The 20,000-nt window shown below is 38.5% G+C and overlaps 1 protein-coding gene across 6 annotated transcripts in view; it reads left to right on the forward strand.

Moving 5' to 3' along the window:
• The window catches only part of LOC126477972 (protein SERAC1), a 273,073-nt gene that overhangs the window by 98,460 nt on the left and 154,613 nt on the right, over positions 1-20,000 (forward strand). For all 6 annotated transcript variants that reach the window (XM_050103663.1, XM_050103662.1, XM_050103665.1 and 3 more), the window contains 2 exons: positions 6,291-6,392; positions 13,142-13,274. In XM_050103663.1, the coding sequence (XP_049959620.1) occupies positions 6,291-6,392; positions 13,142-13,274 (235 nt within the window). The remainder of the gene's footprint in view (positions 1-6,290; positions 6,393-13,141; positions 13,275-20,000) is intronic.

Consider the following 20,000-nt stretch of genomic DNA (forward strand, 5'->3'; position numbering starts at 1 on the left):
AACACCATCACAGTCGTACACAGAATCACCATAACTTTCACCATACTGGAGCCCTGATGCATTTTCGACTTTTGCGGCGACCCATAATGATGCCATTTGTTGGATTGGCGTTTCAGTTTTGGCTCGTAGGATGTGGCCTATTTCTCATCCAGTGTTATGATACGCCATAAGAAAGCCTCTCCTTCCTTCTGTCCCATACATCCTCCTACCACCATCTACTCCAGTCTGGCAACTAACATCTCCTATCCCATCAAATGCAGGGCTACCTGTGAAACCAGTCATGTGATTTACAAGCTAAGCTGCAACCACTGTGCTGCATTCTATGTAGGCATGAAATCCAACAAGCTGTCTGTTCACATGAATGGCCGCCAATAAGCTGTGGCCAAAAAACAAGTGGACCACCCTGTTGCTGAACACACTGCCAAACATGATATCCCTCATCTCAGTGACTGCTTCACAGCCTGTGCCATATGGATCCTTCCCACCAACACCAGCTTTTCTGAATTGTGCAGGTGGGAACTTTCACTGTAATACATCCTACGTTCCCGTAACCCCCCTGGCCTCAACCTTCGTTAGTCACTGCCGTCACCCATCCAACTCCCTCCCTGTTCCCATTCCAGCACTACACAGCTGTCATTTCACCACGACACCCAGTCTATTAATTTCTTTTTATTTGTCTCCTTTCTGCTACTTACCCCCTCCCCCCTCCCCACATTTTGTCCTGCCCTGTGTCTAAACTGCAGCACTTCACTGTCCGTCACCCCCACCAAGTGGACCACCCTGTTGCTGAACACACTGCCAAACATGATATCCCTCATCTCAGTGACTGCTTCACAGCCTGTGCCATATGGATCCTTCCCACCAACACCAGCTTTTCTGAATTGCGCAGGTGGGAACTTTCCATGTAATACATCCTACGTTCCCGTAACCCCCGTGGCCTCAACCTTCGTTAGCCAGCAGACCTTTATCTCTCCGATCATATGGCTACCATTCATTCTATGAGGGTTGGAACTTAAGTGTGAGTGTGTGTTTGTAGTGATTCACAGTTAAAATTTCCTGTCTTGTGAGTTAGGAATTATGGCTGGGTGTCAATATTGATCCAAACATCCCCACCCCACCCCAGGCTCCCCCTTACCCCACCCAGTCATTACTCTCTTCATGCACTGGTGCTGCTGCTTGCAGTTTGGTTTTAGTTGTATGAGACTGCAGACATGTGTGCAAGTGGAGATTGCTTGAGTGAGTGTGTGTGTGTGTGTGTGTGTGTGTGTGTGTGTGTGTGTATTGCTGACAAAGGCCTTAATGACTGAAAGCTACAAATGTGTGAATCATTTTGTTGTGCCTATCGTGACTCAGCATCTCCGCTGTATGGTGAGTAGCAACTTTCCTTCTCTGATATTGTTTTAGATGGGAATATTTACACCCGAATTTCTCTTGAAAATTGTCCCATGAGGTAAAGTCTTCAGAGTGGACATTTCCCCAGTCAGTAGTGTCCCCTAGCAAGTAATTCGAAATGAAATCTATCTTTCTATAGTCTTCCAACTTTTGTGGTAGTGACCTGCAAAATGCTCTCAGGAAGAAGGTTAGATGTACTTCCCCATCTGGTTTAAACTTTGGAAAAGGCTTATAAAAGTTCATTCCACTTCCCAACTTTAATTCGTCTAATAGTGTTGTAGCATCAAAATATTTACCTTTAACTTGACTTTCTGTTAATTCCCTTCTAGTTTTTGCTAATTCGTCCCATAGTTGTTAGTGATTTCCTCCCCAGAAAGCTGCCCATTTCCTAAAGTGTGTGAAATCTCCTTTGTATTTTTTCCTCCTAACCTGACTGTATCTCGTGTGAATATACAGAATATCGATTGTCACTTCTCTGTTCTAATATTTCTTTGTGCAATTGCACATCTGACATCTGATCTTTTACCAACTTACATTCTGTTTCTGTAAAGTTATGTAAACTATCTATGTCCGTATGCAAATCTTTAATGTTTTCACATATCTCTTCCTGAACTAAGTTCCATTGTTTCAAGACTGCATTGTATATTTCTTCTCTTAAGATGTTGAGTCTTTGCTCTAGCTTATGTCTTAAATGTGCCTCTAATGTTTCGTGAGTGTCTTTAAACTGCGTTTATAATTCTTGTTGCATCTGTTTAGGTTTTACATTACTTGCTCATGGGCATCTTCAATCAGATGTAGTTGCACAAACGTATCATTAATACTCTCTTGAAATATAGCATCATTGTCAATTATTTTTACAAATATATTACTGATCTTTTAAATTTTTTCATTAGATTATTTTATAACTTGTGTGAATTGCTTATCGATCTGTGAAAATTTTGTATTAGATTGTTCTATTACTTGTGAAAACTTTTTGTTTACCTGTCTCTGTATGTCTTCCAGTTTTTGTAATAACATTTCTGTATTAACCTGTACTGATATTTTCCCTGCCATCATTGGCATAAATAAATTCACAATTATTACCTAATCACTGCACTATGCCTACAAAAACAATTTTGAACTGAAATACTGGTGTAGCACACCATAGTCGTACTGTGTGCTGGCGATGGTCTAGTCATTGGTGATTGCGTTCTGATGGGACAATGATTTAGACTGTTGGTATTTCGATGATGTAAGCTGCATGCTGACATCGTGGTCGTATAGACTGAATGTTGGCGTCAAAATGGTATAGACTGCGCTCTCGTGGTGGATCATTTGTCAATGGCTGCATGCTGGCCAGACACCACTGGCTGTGTGCTGGCCCTTGGCAGGTCATATATGGTTGTGTGCTTCATCAGTTTAGACAGGTGCTCTTAGCCCAGGCACATTGACATTGTTCTTTATGATCCCTGTTGCCCTAGGCTATCCATCTTCTCTTTGCTGATTTATTAAGGAGTCGTCCTGTGGAGTATTTATTTAAATGACTGATGACTGCTGTATTTAGCTTATGTGGTGATGTTTTGACTGGTTGAGTAACATCTGTTCTAGACCTATTACTCTATACAGCTACACCTAACACCTCTGCCTTAACACTCCTTTATTATATTGGTGTAGATGTTCAACCTTGCAACTCATTTGATTTACCTCAGGGTCAAGCTATGGTGTACCCTGTTCTTCTTCGGCATTGAACTTCTTTCTTCTGTGCAGATTCCTGTAAGTGAATTGGCTGTAAAACCAGACACTGCTTCTCTACTTAAATAAAGTGTAGATTGGTTCCAATCATCTCTGTGTATAGTCACAAATGTCCATAAACAGTTACATGTTACCTGGGAAGTTAGTACTCCCAGTGCCAACTGATATTACTGCCTCAAAGACCTCTCTTTAACTTGTCAAACAATGGAAAATCCCAATGTAACAACCTTGCAAAAAGGAAAGTTACTACTCACCGTATAGTGGAGATGCTGAGTTGCAGACAGTCACAACAAAAAGACTGTCACAAATACAGCTTTTGGCCAGTAAGGCCTTCATCAGAATTAGATGGCAAACACACACATATACACACACACACACATGAGTGCAATCTCAGGCAGTTGAGGCCACACTGCGAGGAGCAGCACTGGTGTATGATGGGAGTGGCGACTGGGTGGGGGTAAGGAGGAGGCTGGGGCGAGGAGGGCGAGGGATAGTATGGTATGTGTGGCGGACAGTGACGTGCTGTTGGGGAGCGTGGAGGGACGAGGTGGAAAGAGGGTAGGGCAGCTACGTGCAGTCGGGTGGTTAGATGGTGGGAGCAGAGAGGTGGGGAGGGGGGGAGGGGATAGTGGAAAAGGAGAGAAGTAAAAAGACTGGGTGTAATGGAGGAATGAGGGCTGTGTAGCGCCGGAATGGGAACAGAGCGGGGGCGGGATGGAAGAGGACAGTGACTAAAGAGGGTTGAGGCCAGGAGGATTATGGGAACAAAGGATGTATTACAGGGAAGTTCCCACCTGTGCAGATCAGAAAAGCTGGTGTTGGTGGGAAGAATCCATATGGCACAGGCTGTGAAGCAGTCATCGAAATGAAGGATGCCATGTTTGGCAGTGTGCTCAGCAACAAGGTGGTCCACTTGTTCTTGGCCACAATTTGTCGGTGGCCATTCATGCCCACAGACAGCTGGTTGATTGTCATGCCCACAGTGCTATGAGGGGAAACTTGTAATGCAGTACCACCCAGTACTGGAGCAACTGAACCATGTTCTCTGCCAGGGTTTCAACTAACTCTCCCCTGCTCCTAACTCCTTACCTCATGCCTCATACCCCTGTAATAGACCTAGATGCAAGACCTGTCCTATAAATTATAAATCCTCCCAACACCATCTACTCCAGTCTGGTCACAAACATCAGCTATCCCAACAAAGGCAGGGCTACCTGTGAAACAAGTCATATGATCTACAAGCGAAGCTACAACCACCGTACTGCATTCTATGTGGTCATGACAACCAACAGTCTGTCTGTGCACATGAATGGCCACCAACAAACTGTGGCCAGGAATCAAGTGGACCACCCTGTTGCTGAGCATGCTGCCAGACATTACAGACTTCATTTCAATGACTGCCTCACAATCTGTGCCATATGGATCCTTCCCACCAACATATCAGCTTTTCTGAATTGACCCTGCAATATATCCTATGTTCCCGTAACCCTCCTGGTCTCAACCTCCATTAGTCATCAGCACTACACAGCCCTCATTCCTCCATCACACCCTGTCTTTCTACTTCTCTCGTTTTCCACTATTGCCCCGTCCCCACCTCTCCACTCCTTCTGCCTAATCTCCCGACTGCACATAGCTGCCCTTTCCTCTTTCCACCTTGTCCCTCCTTGCTCCCCAACAGCAAGTCACTGCCCACCATGCCTACCCTGCTATCCCTCTCCCTCCCTGCCCAGCCCCCTCCTTACACCCACCCAGTTGCCACACCCACCATGTACCGGGGCCACTGCTCGCAGTGTGGCCTCAGTTGCCTGAGAGTCAGTCATGTGTGTGTGAGTTACGTTTGCATTATTGTGTATGTTTGTGTTTACCATCTAATTCTGATGAAGGCCTTACTGGCCAAAAGCTATATTTGTTGTGCCTATCTGCAACTGAGCATCTCCACTATATGATGAGTAGTAACTTTCCATTTCACAATACTGTCTCTTTAACATGCTTGTCAATAGCTTAAAACAACAATTGGCTGCATACATTGTATTTATCTTCCTTGGTGCTGGAGATCTTCCATGATACCAGAGTTACTTCATTCCTTCTTGCTCCATGGAGATTACAAATACTCTCCATCAGGTAGACTCCGTACGTGATGAGTAATACTTTCCGGCAGTTTCTGGCCCGATGTTTACAAAGCAATTGTGATCACACACTTCTTTACCCTGAGCTCTACGTTTGACGTACATGATACATGTCCTTCCATGAATGGCGTGGACCACTACAAGTGCATTCAGTTTACAAGTGAAGTACCCACTGACATATTTAAAAAAATAAAATTTTGGATAGAATGTACAATTTTAAAAATATGTTGTAACTGTAAAAATAATCACAATGGATATACTTGAAATATCTCTTGTATGAGATATTATTGAAACTTCTGATGATGTCTCTGAATTACCAAACTAACTTATGTTTCACGTTACTTTCAGTCATAGTCCACTTTTCTTGTTGCTCATCTGTCATGGGCACTTCATTTGTTTTTCCACTCATCTCTCACTTCCCTCCATAAGTAGTCTTCTTTGACACTGACCACTTTTATTTTCTTTTGTTACTGGGGCAGTTCATACATTTGGATTGTTCTGCACGTATATTTTTTTAATGTGAGATCATCTTTTGATATGCATACTGAGGTAAGTAAATGAGGTTTACTGTCATTCTCAAACCATGCTTTTCTTTTTTCTCCATGGCTTACCTGTTGTACTCCCCCCCCCTCTCTCTCTTCCCTCCCCCCCTCCCTCCTCTCTCCCTCTCCCTCTCATCCCCCCTCCTACCCATCATCCTTCCTCATCGTTCTATCTGAATCTTATATGACAGAGTCTAGCTGTATTATGTCATGTAACATCTTCATTTCATCATTTTCTCCCAAAAAATTTGCTTTCTTTTGTTTCTGTTTTCCAAGTTCTGATAACTTTATCATTAGATTTAAATCTATGAAGATATTAAAACTTTTTTAACTGATGACACAGCATTTAACAAGTATGTGGTCTCGAATGCAAAACACAAAGATTTCATGAAAAACTACATTTGTTCTCCCTCACAAAATAAAAGAATCAGTTTTCAATTGAGAATTTTATCTTTTTGTTTTATCTAATAAATTTGTTTTGTTCTGTCCTTGAAATAAGGATGTAATTGACAGGTTGAAGCAGTTACTAATATCTCTGGACAATAAAAGTAATCACCACTGTTTGAGATACTTGATGGCAAAGACACTGCCAGAGTATCAGGTAAGTTATTTTTATAAAATATCTAAGAATACTTACTGTTAAATAGTCTCTATTATATAATGCAATAATGTTGTTGACTGAATGGTATCAGAAACATTGATTCGGTTAAATGTAGATACAGGAGACACAAATTGGAAGCAAAGTTATGTATCCAGTCCGAAGCAATGTGTAAAGCATATTGAATTTTATATGTGGTCACATTAGCTTCCAGTTTTTTCAGTTCTTACTCCATATCTGAAATTTTAGTGGATAAGAATTCGAGGCCTATGTTAATGTGAAACAGCATGTATATCCATTATATCTCTCCATTAGATTTTGTGGAATAGTCTCTAAAATTTATTTTTGATAGATACCTTTCTTTGACCACCTACACAAGGGATGCCACTTCAGAGGAATTTTATACCTTTTTATATTCCATGTAGCTTGTTACTTCCTCTTCAACCCTCTAAATTTATGAAATTTTAAACATGTTTATTGGCTATGATACAGCAACTGTTCGCTATTTAATTACAGGATGTATATACAGCCACATCAGTTGCACAAAATTTTTCTGTCAATTGACCATGGTTTCGATTGCACTAGGGCAATCTTCATCAGAATAAAAAAATTACATGGAATTGCAACATGATTGAAAACATCTGAGCAAAAGTCCTCTCATGAAACAGAAATGTCACATGAATAAAAAACTAAAATGTAAAAGTATAACATGATTGTCAACTAGATAAAATACTCCATGGAATACAATTACAGCTGCAAGGTCGCTTAGGGCCAAGAGCAGCATAAGATAGCCACTACCATCAGGCTAGTCTAATCCTCTAAATTTATCTTTGGTACATACACTGAATCATTGTGCTCCTTCTTTAAGTCTGTCAATACGTGTTAGCAACCCGTCGTGGCATCAAAAGAGTAGTACCAAGTGTCTACAGTCGAGTGTCTTATCTGGTATAATGGTAATAAATTATGTCCCTAGCCTTTCTCCTGAATCAGTCTACCCATTACTGAAAACTGTATCAAAATCCAAACAGTAGTTCCTGATGTTAGCCTTCACTCAGTGAAGGACTTCAGTTTATAGTATGTGTATAGATTGTATAGATTCCAGTCAAGCTTCATTGCTCTCTGGAGTTGCGATGGCTGTTTACTTTTTTGCTTTTCCCACCAGATGCTCTTTATAGCTGACCAAGCCTCCATCAGTCCCTTTGAGATGTCACTCCAAATGCTTGTTAAATATAGAACAGATACAATAACATTATGAAAAGACTGCCACACACACACTCACACAAACGCACCTCACACATACATGACTGCAATCTCTGGCAACTGATTGAGTGTGGCTTCAGTTGCCAGAGGCTGCAGTCAGGTGTGTGTGAGTTGCATTTGTGTGTGTGTGTGTGTGTGTCTGTCTGTCGTCTATGTTTTATGAAGTCCTTGCTGGCCAAAAGGTTGTTTGTGACAGTCTTTTTGTTGTGACTATCTGCGACTCAGCATGGTGAGTGGCATCTTTCCTTCTCATAATATTGTTACATTCCATCCTGGATTTTCCCTTGTTTGGACAGATACAGTACATATATTACACACTCTCTACCTCTTAGTGAAAACTGTATCAAACTCCCAACAGTAGTTTCTGTGATTAGTCTTCACATACAGAGAGAAAAATGTGGCAGGAGCTTTAATTTAGTAATGTGTGTAGATATATTTGAAACTAAGTCAAAAGCTATATAAAAATCTATGAGTTATAGCCTATTTGGATGCTGATAACTTTAGTGACTATCTTGTTATTACTGAGAGGAGGCTGACATTTCTGTAATTTTTTGATGTCTTGCCTGTCTCCTTTCTTGCCAAATATAATATATATAAAATTGCCACTGTTTTGGAAAATTGGTCTTGTACAGACATTCCATAAACACTTTTGCAAATTTCTTTTGTATTCATTTCCCATGCATTTAACCATTTATACTGAAACACTATCATCTCCAGGCACCTTTCTATTGTCATACCTTGCCTTGATTTATACATCTCATCTGGACTTACTTCTGTGATGTCTTTATTTTCATTATTAACTTCTTTGTTTCCTTATTTGTACTACATTAACATTTACAGTAGTCTTGGAATGCTTGTAGAATTATCTCTTTGTTGCTTGCTAATCTGTTGCCTGGGATTTTAACTTGATGATATGTGGTGTCTACCCAACACAAGTTTCTGCTTTGTTTTCTTTATGCTCATATTGTTTTCAGTTAATTATCATAACATATTTTCATTGATTCTTCTCAAATGATCTCAAAAAAATTCTGAATTATTATCTTTAATTCGACATATTCTGTCACATTCCCATCCCTGTTTACTCGAAACTGTTGCCTTAACAGCTGCCTCTCACTTTGTATATGGAACTTCATTTTCTGTTTGCATTAGTATCTTTGTGAAATATTACCTCTAATGTCTAAAACTTTTTACCCTTCATTTCCTAAGATGTCAAGCTTGTTGCTTAATTTGATCTGGTGTACCTTTCTGCTGCTAAATAAATTGTGGTAATCTACATTTCAGACTTCTTGTTTCTATTTTTACTCTGCATCTTAATAATCTATGTTCACTCAAATTTCATAAGTGGTTTTGGACCATCACATCTTGCAATTTCTTAATTGTTTGATAAAATATAATCCATGTATTTTTGAGTTCAAGTTTCTCATTGTTATGTCCATTTTCTATTTATTTTATTCTGGAAGAGTGAGTTAAGCATAAACATGTTCTTATAAATTTCTACTGGGTGAAACCTTCATTATTTTGTATCATACACGATGTTCCCTACAGAAGGATCATTCTATTGTTTTTATCGTACTATTGCATTGGGTAAATTCCCATTATCAGTGTGAGAAGGGAGTTGCTGTGGGAAGGGAATTGCTGTTACTTAATAGCTTGTGTAACATTTTGTATAGGTCCTGTACCCTCTAATCAGGAAGCAAGCGATTTGGTGCTTAGACTTGAGTGATAGCCATAGAGTATCCTTAGTTTATTTTGAAAATAGTTTTGCTATTCTGGCTGACTTTTCTTCATTCCTTAAATATCTGTAATCTTATTTTTAATTTTTGTGTTTATTACAATGCCAAGGCCTGAAATTCGCCCCTCCCTCTTCCATACGCAGTTTATTGCCACAAATAATAAGGAATATAAGTAGTTGGATTTTAAGTTTCATACTTTTATTTGTTTAGCCAATCTTTATACTATTAAGTGCAGATGCAGAAGTACTTGGTCGTGTCCTGAAGCCATTTCCTCTGTTCCCATAGTCCATAACTTCAAATATTCTTTCATCCAGGCCACAATCCCCTGCAACTGGCATGTATCATTATGGCTGCTGGCAACTTGAATCTCAGAACATAGAATCAACACACTGTTTAGATGGTGACTACTAGCCACCAGAGCACTTTGGTCTCCAGTAAATACAGTGAAACCCTGCTTTTACACTTTTCCAGGGACTTCAGAAAGTGGTGTAAAATGTGGGGAAACGTAAAATGTGGGAAATAACGTTTTGAGCTGTAAAAGTTATATACAGGATACTCCCTCGCATTTTTGGACTTTATATGTGATATATGTACATAACACACTTCAAAAGACTTATCGGGGACTTGTTTATTATCTAATAAAGGTTTATTATCTAATAAAAACCACTGATTTAACTGGAACTGAAATTGTCTGGGAAACAGGAATGTTTGACTCAATTTCATACGTGATAATCAATGTTTTTGAAAGCCTGCACTAGTAATGAATTTTTTCATGCTAGCATGATGTGTTTTGAGAATTTTTTCTCATTGTCAAGTGCAAATATGTATATAAGTGTGGTTTCCGAATGTGTGTTATTCTGTGCCTTTTGCACTGTAGTTGTCTTTTTGAGGTTATCAGGTACTGTGCCTTATGTAGAAAACCAAAAAACACAAAATATCACTCACATTGTTTGTTTGTGTAACATCACAAAAAATACATACGTAAATAGTGCACTTGACATTGAGAATAAATTCTCAAAATATGTTTTGCTCAGCATAAAAAAAATATGTAACCAGCACTGTGTTTAAACTAAAAGCATTTGAGCAACACAAAGTGAATGACGGTGTCAACTAGCACTCCAAGTGACCAAACACTGAAACACGCTAAATATGGTTTGACAAAGGTGTCACAAGGATCACAACAACCACGAAACTGCTTGTGCATAGTAGAGGCGGTTTGGAAATGGTTGTGATTGGTCATGATATCTTCATTCAAATGAACCTAGTTACGCCTCTCAGCCGCCACACCAGGTAAAGCTTGGCAGCGGCGGGAGATACGGCACAAATTTTTCCAACTTTTATACATTTATGAGCTCAGATCTGCTGAGTAGAGTGCCCTGGTGTCAAGAAACTTAACCACGTAATATTTATAAACATTACTGGGTGGCCAACATTTTGTTCTCCATGAACATTTTTTCGTAATGCATAAATCGCGGGAAAATTATAAATATGTTGATGCAAAATCAGGTGCAAATTAACATTTTGGCCAAAGGAAATTTGATGGGAATGATAAAAAATGTCACAAATGGTGGGAAAACATTAATTCCGGGAACATAAGAGTGAGGTTATACTGTATTGTCTGTCATTTTACAGTCAGTCAATATTTATTTCATCAGTAATAAATTTAATTAGGAGGGTAGCAACTTTGGCTCACCCCACTGTCTACATTGCTACCCATTCATATCCTTTTTGCGTAGAATGATTAATCAAAATTTTTACCTTATGGGTACTAATAAATGAACGGCATAAATGTATGGGTTGGATATAGCGTTTTTTTCCAGTTGGTTCCTTATAAAAAAAAATAAGGAAGGCAAAACTCACCTGTAACCAACTAATTCACAGTACATAGGCCCATTCAACTTTATACTGGTTTTACTAGCTTTTAAGCAAAAACTCTTTTTCTAGTTTTAGTACAAAATCTCCATACAAATCCACTTGTGGCAGCAACACTGTTGATTGTTTGTGACTATTTACGCAGGCAGGTAGGAGTGGGAGGTAATGAAAGGAGGGCAACAAGTAGGAGGATAGTAAGATATACCAGGGAAGGGGTGGAGGTGAGGAGGTTATGAGAGACATGAGAGGAGGAGAGACCCAGTAAGCAGTAGATACCGGGCCCCAGGTAGATGCTGTGTTCCTTGAAAGTTCAGCACAGCTGCCTAATGAACAAAATATGAGCATATGGCATATCTGCCTTTTCCTACATTGTTGAAAGCGTACCTTCCTAGAAGAGTCTTTTAATATATAGGGTGTTTCAGAAGTGATGGTCAGTAATTCACACATGGAAAGTAGAGGTCAAAAGTAGCTAAAAAGCTCCAATAAAAATGGGGACTTACCAGCAATCATTCTTCCCGCAAACCATTTGCGACTCGAATATGAAAGTGGGAAAGTGACACGGGTTCACAAGATACCCTTTGCCACACACTGTGATAGTATAGGTTTAGATATAGACTGATGGCTCTCAGTGGCAGCTGCAAAATGAATACATAGTGACTGTCCAAAACTCTCTCTGTCTGTTTTCTGAACACACATTTTATAGTGTAGCTGTTAGTGAGAGCCATCTGTTTCCTCCTCTCCCTTTTCCCACAACTTCCTCTCCCTTCATTGCCCCATACATCTTACTCCCTTCCAGTTGTCATGTGCCTTTCTACACCTCTCCATCACTCCTGTCAGCCTGTGCAACTGCTTATAATCAGTTAGCACTGCTGCAGCTGCACACAGGCACACTTGGGTATCTGTTTTGTTATAGCAGGGAGAGTGTGAACTTAGGACAGAAAAATTTCAATAGCAAGAAAACTAGTGAAGTCTTTCTTATGTTATTTTTTTCTTTAGTTGATAGATAAATGCTTCCATCTATAATGCTTCCATCTTTATAATTATTCATCACATCTGGGCTCACCCTTACCATGAAGCAGACTGGGTTATATCTCAAAATAAGGCATGAACCTGTATTACTGAGAAGCTCCCTGTTTAGCAGATGACATGTGTAGGCTGTTTTCATGGAACAGACACGACATTGTGGCTGATGAAAAGTATTGAGTATAAATGGAGTAATACAGTCTTTGACAACACCAGAGAGGAACTCTCAGATATCCAGAATTGCTCATCAAACATGGCACCCTGAAATTGCGTGACTTGTCCTTTCACTGCTGCAGAAAAGCCTGTGCAGGTATTCATTGATCTGCTGTTAGCAATTATACTCTACTACATCATTTCCTTACTTATCTTTTACTAATTCTGTACTGTGTTGACCACTTCTTGATCACAGCAAAAGCTTCCCAATGGTGGAGACTTTTGATCGATGATTGACAGCTAATTTGCATCGTAGGAACTGTATTTGCTTACAGTCAAGTCATTTATGAAAACCTGTAAAAGTACATGGATGCCAAGCAAAATTATTGCCACTAACTCTGAAATATTTGTTTCCTCTATGTATGTTCAAATACCATGTAAACTGTGTGTTAGAAAATATTTCAGTGGAATATCAGTAAGCATCCACTACAATATTTTCAGCAGACTCCTACTAAATAATCCCATTTTGTATCAGATGATATGAATACATTTGTGCTGTTCTGTGTGTTGTGCTGGGACTTTATTTGAGAAAAAAGAGTATCCTGTCATGTTTGGAACTAGCATATTTGTAACAGAAAGATAATTATCTTACTCTTTTCGTGATTGGTGACAATTTATTTATTTTAAGTTTGTATCGTAAAATTATTTCAGCGACAGGACAGAATATTTGATCCTGAAATGTCTTCAATAGAGCCATCTCACACGGTGCTTAAAGATGATGAGCTAATTCACATATGTGTTCAAAATTTGTTGCACCATTCAGCAATTGAAGATAATGCAAAAGGTAATGTCATTTTTTCCTTTTCTTTAAATTGAACGTGGTTAATGTTATGGGAATGACTGAAGAAGGACTGTTAATTAATGTAGGTTCATGTAAAGTGAAATGATAATTATGCACTAGGAACTCTGTGGAGATAAATTTATTTGTTATTGTACCGTTTGTGTGAATTATGTTCATAAGTGAATGAAAGAATCCTTTTGGAGCACCAGGCAGGGATACTTTTTCAATGTTCACAAAAAAAGAATAAAATAAAATCTCTATATTGGCTAATGAAAAATTTGCAAAATACAGAACATTGTTAGAAAGATGCACATTACTCAGAAATAGTCTATGACTCAAAAGTACTGAACATAAACATGTAGATTAATAAATGTGTTGCTGACTTATACGGGAAGTCAATTAATATGCTGTACTCTTTCAAATGCCTTTTCTTGCTGCAGTTGTGGTAATGAAAAAAAATGCCATTGGAAAGATTTTGATGATGGGAATTAAGTGTAATGAGAATGCAAAAAGTGTGAAGTCTCAATTACACACACAATAAGACAACAAATTAAAAAGAGAAGATAAAGTTCTACAAAAGGTGTAAATAAAAGATTAGACTAGGAATAACAAGGAGCACATATCTTCTAATGGCTACTTGATGTAAAGCTGAGGTATGAGACTGGAGAACATATTATGAGATATTAGAATTCAAAAGTACTCAGATTGTAGAAAGAGAAAAAGTATAAGTAAAGAAACAAAATACAAAGAAGTGTACATCATAAATTTATAGTGACAGATGGTTACTACTTGTAATTTCATGGTTGTGTGGACTAAGTTGTTTGAAAGTTGTTAGCTATTTTTTTTAATTTGTTTTTGTACGAGTTACAGTACTCTTGAGTGTTTTATAACATTGTACTATGAAGGAAAAAAATAATTTACTTTTCCAAATTGTTACTGTTAACCCACATTCACATTACACTGAATTAAACTATTCATTAGAAAAATGAGAATATTACTACCAGACTCGGAGATAAACCCATTTGGCTGTTCTTATGATAGTAGCAATGTTCCTTATGTGAGGTGCTCTTGACTGTGTCCAAAGTGGGACATCTTGGCATTAGCTAAAGTATTACAGAGGGCAGCTTTTGCTCTGTAAACAGGTGAACTTTAATTACTGTATGTACCATATTACACAGTGCGATCATGGAAACAGCCTACATTGATTTGCACCTGCATGCCACGAATTGAGTGAAATTATTAATGAGTTTATTTTGCAAATAGAGCATTCTCAAACTCTGTGTCAATCAGGGAAGATCCTGACCTAATTGCAGCACATCTTTCAAGTAGATTCCAGGGATGTTCTTGGAATGAAATTGTAAGGTACACCGTAGCCACAGCATTGAATAAAGACCCTCTACTTTTAGTGTGTCGTACAGTGATACCAGTGTGTGGAGAAGAGAAAATTGAAGGTTCTTCTGCCTATACCTTCAAGCTGTCCAATAACATTTTTTAGAATATATAAATTACAATGTGAACCAAAATTCACGCTCTCAGACACTGGAGCATACCAACAGTACAAAAACATCTCCAACACAATTTTGTCGTGTGCATATTTTACTAGAAGATGTTTCAAAGGAATGCAGTGTGTCAGCACTGTTATCACATATGCAGCAAGTATCTAGTTTTAGTGCTTAATTCTGCTCCCCAGACAGTGCAGTGGGTAAAGTCTTGCATTAGAATACTCCAGAGTTCAAGAGTTCTGTTTTGGGTCTAGCTGTCTTGTTATTTACTTTTCTAATTTTGGTCCGCCCAATAATCGGCTGCATACACTGTTTTGAAAAACATGCATATCCTGCAACTACACTTTCCTTAAAGTTGAATAATTATTGGTTAAACATCTCAGAAACATTCATGAAGAGTAATAGTCAGATAGAAATGAATTACTTGTTGTAAAACAAAAATAACTCCAAAACTTGTCCAAGTGGAGATGTTAAATGTATGTGTTACATTCATCAAAAGTGGCCAGTTGTAATCTTTTAAATACACTATCAGTGACAGCATGTCTTTTACAAAATATACATATTCTTTCACGAAATATACATAGTCATTAGAATAGTTGCTCAAACAGACCTCCCTATGTATCTGAATATTTAGCAGCTTCTCTGAACTCTTCGCAGCTCAGATACTTCCACAATTACAAGAGCTGCACGGAAGTTCACTACCAGTTTTCCCACTTTCATCAGTGGAGTAGAATATACATAACAAAGAGTTTATTAATTGCATCTGAAGCAAGTAACTAGACCTACTGATGATGTAATATCCAAAAGAAACGTAATGGACATAAAAATGGTAAGCATGATAATTGATTCCAATCAGTAGAACTGTTGACAGATGGGTGTATTGGAAACTGGATTAAAATGCAATTGAAGCAGTAGTGTGAAACAATACACTTAGACTATGCGGCTAAATGATTTACATGGCTACAGAGGAACTGCCTAGGATAAAAGAAGCGGGATGGACCAAAAAGGAGAGGGCTGGAGTAAGTGGTGGTGTAGTCTCTCTCATTCTCTCTCCTTCTTTTTTGTATTATTATTTAAAAAAAAGGGATATAACTGAGGAGAAGAGAAGCTGTGGCCACAATGGAATAGAAAGCACTGAGTGGTGTAGAGCATGGAAGAAACCAGGTAAAATGTTGAAATGTAAAATACACCTTTAAAACTGGAATATTAAAAACAACTGTACTCCCATTTCTGTGTTTGTATAAAACAATTGCATGTGTTTTTGTATAAGATGTGCTGTAATTGCTGTATATGATTAAGAAACCAAATACTGTATCGCACAGTTAAAAAATTAAAAAAAGAAAGAAACTACACTTAGAACTGGAATCGAACTTGAGCACTCTAATTCAAAACTCTACCCATTGCGCTGACTAAGTAGCACAGTTACTCAATTTTGAATCAAGATACTTGTCTTACATGAGAATTCGGTGTTGCCAGATTGCCTTCCTTTGGCTTCCTTTTACTACAAAAAATACGCATGTGACAAAATTTTGTGAGAATCAAACAGTGGTAAAAACTGGGATGAAATAATGACAATATTATGAAAACAATAGATTACTTCTCACGATATAGCAGAGATGTTGAGTGTGTTTGTTTGAGAGTGTATGTATATATTGTCTAATTTGGATAAGGCCTTTCTAGCTGAAAGCTTGCTTGTTTGACCGTCTTTGTGTTGCACCTATATGCAACTCAGCATCTCCATTGTATGGAGAGTAGCAATCTATCCTTTTCATAATACTGTCAAAATTTTGTCACAGACATTTTCGCACTGTTAGTATGCAAGGAATCACATTGTGGCAACCAAGTGTACAAATTTTGATTCATCGAGTATATGTCCATACAATTGCCAATTTTGTTTTCTGTTCTCTCCTTAGCCCACCACCACATAATGAGGAAAGTGATCCACTTAGTCTATTTTCAATTTCTTTATCAAATATGCTACCAGTTTTTGTATATCATCTACAATGCAATGCATTATTCCTCTTTCTGGAGCTCTGGATGATTTTCACCAAATATTTCATTAAGATGTTAAATTACAGAAAAGATTATTGAAAACTGGAGATGTGACAGAATAACATGACTTTCATTTTTAGCAAGCTTTGTGTTTGTGAAATTGTGCCACATTACATTGGGGTTGGATTCCTGAAAACTGATCGTGTTAGTCAGCTCACATATTAAAGTAAGACAAGTGGCTGGTTAAGTGCTGTATGTTAGAACCATTCTTATTCTGTGACTATCAGTTGATAATTTCATTTACACACACACACACACACACACACACACACACACACACACACACACACAAATTGATCCAATTGTGCATGAATCTATGGTATGGACCGAGTTAAAGTTCAGAAATAATAATTACGTAGAAAGTAAAGCAACCTTATCTCAGATGTTTCAGAGACTCTTAGATTCTGACTGACACAGAGACCAAGAGGAGAAGAAAAAAATCAGATCCTGTTTCAGAACTTCATTTACTGTAAAATACTGATATAAAGTAGATGAAAACAGGAGAATGAAATACACATGAAGGTGGAAGGGAGAAATGATTCAAGATCTTGTGTTAGGGAAGATGTTTCCATTTTATATTTGCTTCCTGTGTTCTCTGTAAACGATGACTTACCCCCTGCAGTTCCATAGAAATATTGTCAATGAGAATTTCCTTATTTCATGAGTTGATGCACATTATTCTGAAAAAAGAATATTTTCCTCCAGAATAACAGTTATTACTCAAAAGTTTTGGAATCAAAATTAGGAGTGTAATAAATGAGTGTAATATGAACTTAAAGGAAAAAATGATGTTTTACTGTGTGAAAGTGCACACAATTTACAAACCACCAAGTACTGACAGGCTCACACAAATGCCTATATTGTGTGAGCCTGTCAATACACTGCAAAGAAAAGTGAGTTGCTAAGCCCAGAAAATATAATGCTTTCTGGGCTTAGCAACTCGCTTTTCTTTGCAGTGTAATATGAGGGCAAGGTAGAATGTTCTTGATCTGACTCAGAGTTGGTGTTGACATCAATGAAATTTTGTTTTTATTGTGCTAGTACATGTTACTCAATAATGTAAGCCCAGTGTCAGCTAGATCAATAAACTAGTTTTGCTTACACGGATTAATAATGTAGTCATGTGTGCTTCATTCGAAAGGGTGCCCTGGAATACCACATCATCTAAAGTTCTTTATTTTCATGGTTTATTACCAACAGAAATTCAAGGTGCTGTTGATGCTGATCCATGTGAAGGAGGCCCTGAAAGTGCATGACTAAAAGCAAATGCAAAAATAGAGGTTTGGCCCATTAAAAAAATCTATGTCATTTTATATGACAATTTGTTTCTGTGGATGAGGTACCACTCTACCCCAGATATAAAAGTCATTGGTAGAAGTGGGTGGCCTTGTACCTGAAATAATGAATGAGGTTTCATGTTCCAGAAATGGCTGACTGTATTTTTTGATACACAAAAGAGATTCGTTTTGCTTACCTAGCAGAAGTTTAAAAAATGATGGACAATACTACGCAACACTTATATACAAATTAAATGACATATATGGGGAAGAGAGGGTTGCAAATGAAGAGAAAAATGGGCCATCTTTCATGCTGAGAAATTGCCTTCTCAGAAAGGTTCTTTGATAATGGGAAAGCTGGGGGATTTGAAATACTGATTTTGGAATGCCCACCCTACCCACTAAATTTGACGTCTTCTGTCTTTTACCTATCCCCACAGCTAATGAACTTGGTATTTGGAAAAGATATTTAGCCATAGATAGGCATTTTGTTGGACACTGCAGAATCATTTGTAAACTGTGACATTGTGTCATTATGGAGAAATCTGCTGTGATGTGGCTTTTTATTTTAAATATTCATTTCCAGAGAAATTCACATTTTATTTAATTATTTATACATTGTATGGTCTTCATTGGACCACGTAAGTTAATTGTATAAAAAGGACTTTTCTATGTGCATTAATAACTCTGATGATGTTTGTTTCCATTTACTTTACATTTCAGAACTGAGGAAATCGTGGTGATGTGTGTACTCTTGAAGCATCTTTTATGGTTTTACACAACAGTCGTCTTTCTTTAAGGGGATCAAATGCTTGTAGGTTTGATAATCATTCTAAGGCACCATTATCTTTTCATCACCCATTTCAAACCCAGTATCATAGATTTTGCCATTTCTTATATTCATTCTCTTCTGGCTGTCCTTGCTAGATGACATGCTTATGTTTCTGGAAAACATTTCTGCTGTTTTTAGGGGGACAACTGTGTTTCTTTTAAGATATTTTGTTATTGTTATTATTATTATTATTATTATTATTATTATTAGCATTATTAGAAACATAGCTATAAAGGAACCAGAACACAGCTGTCACCTTTGGAATAACTTCTCCCTGCAGCTTCATCCATGCACACGTCTCCTCCTCCCACATCTCCTCCTCTCCCTGCCTTGGTCAGGTCCTTCTTCCCACCTGTGCGCTCTCTCTCTGACCATTTGCCCCTCCCCCCCTCTCCTGCTCCCTCTCTCAGTTTATACCCTGTTGTCCACCTCTCTCTTTCCATCCCCTGCTGTTCTCCTCTTTCTGCCTGTCCTATCATGCCCCTCTAACCTTGTGCATTCCCTCCGCCCACCTCTCTCTTTCCATCCGTTTGTCTATCCATGTCAACTTTCTTCCTGCCATGCCCATCTGTAGGTATAGCCCCTACACAAGAGTTTGACGAAACAGGCCAATACTACTCCCACAAGATGTCTGTCATGCTGGACAGATTACACATTAGGAGCTTGGAAACAGGTTTTTGCCCTGAGGTGTATGCTGCCGGGCAACACAGCTAGATAAAGCAAACCAATAGTATTGCAGCAACACACCTCACATGCAGCATAGGCTACATATGGGGCCTGCAAAACTGTTTTTGCTGCTGACACATAGGCAAAGTGGGTTAATAAGGCAGGCTGGTACTGCTCCAAAAGGATGGAAAACTATTTCATGGCTCTGACTTCGAGGCTGCCCGTAAAGCAGGTGGGTAAGGCAGGCTGACACTATTTCCACACAAGGTGCTTGTCTTGCAGGGCAGCCTATATGGCAGGGGCTGAAGGCGAAGAGAGAGGTGGGGGGGGGGGGAAGGGGGGGGGGCACTTTTTTTCCTGTATATCTAGGCACATTTGAAACAGGAGGCTATAAACCCCA

Source organism: Schistocerca serialis, chromosome 1 (assembly GCF_023864345.2).
Source record: "Schistocerca serialis cubense isolate TAMUIC-IGC-003099 chromosome 1, iqSchSeri2.2, whole genome shotgun sequence".
Lineage (NCBI taxonomy): Eukaryota > Metazoa > Arthropoda > Insecta > Orthoptera > Acrididae > Schistocerca > Schistocerca serialis.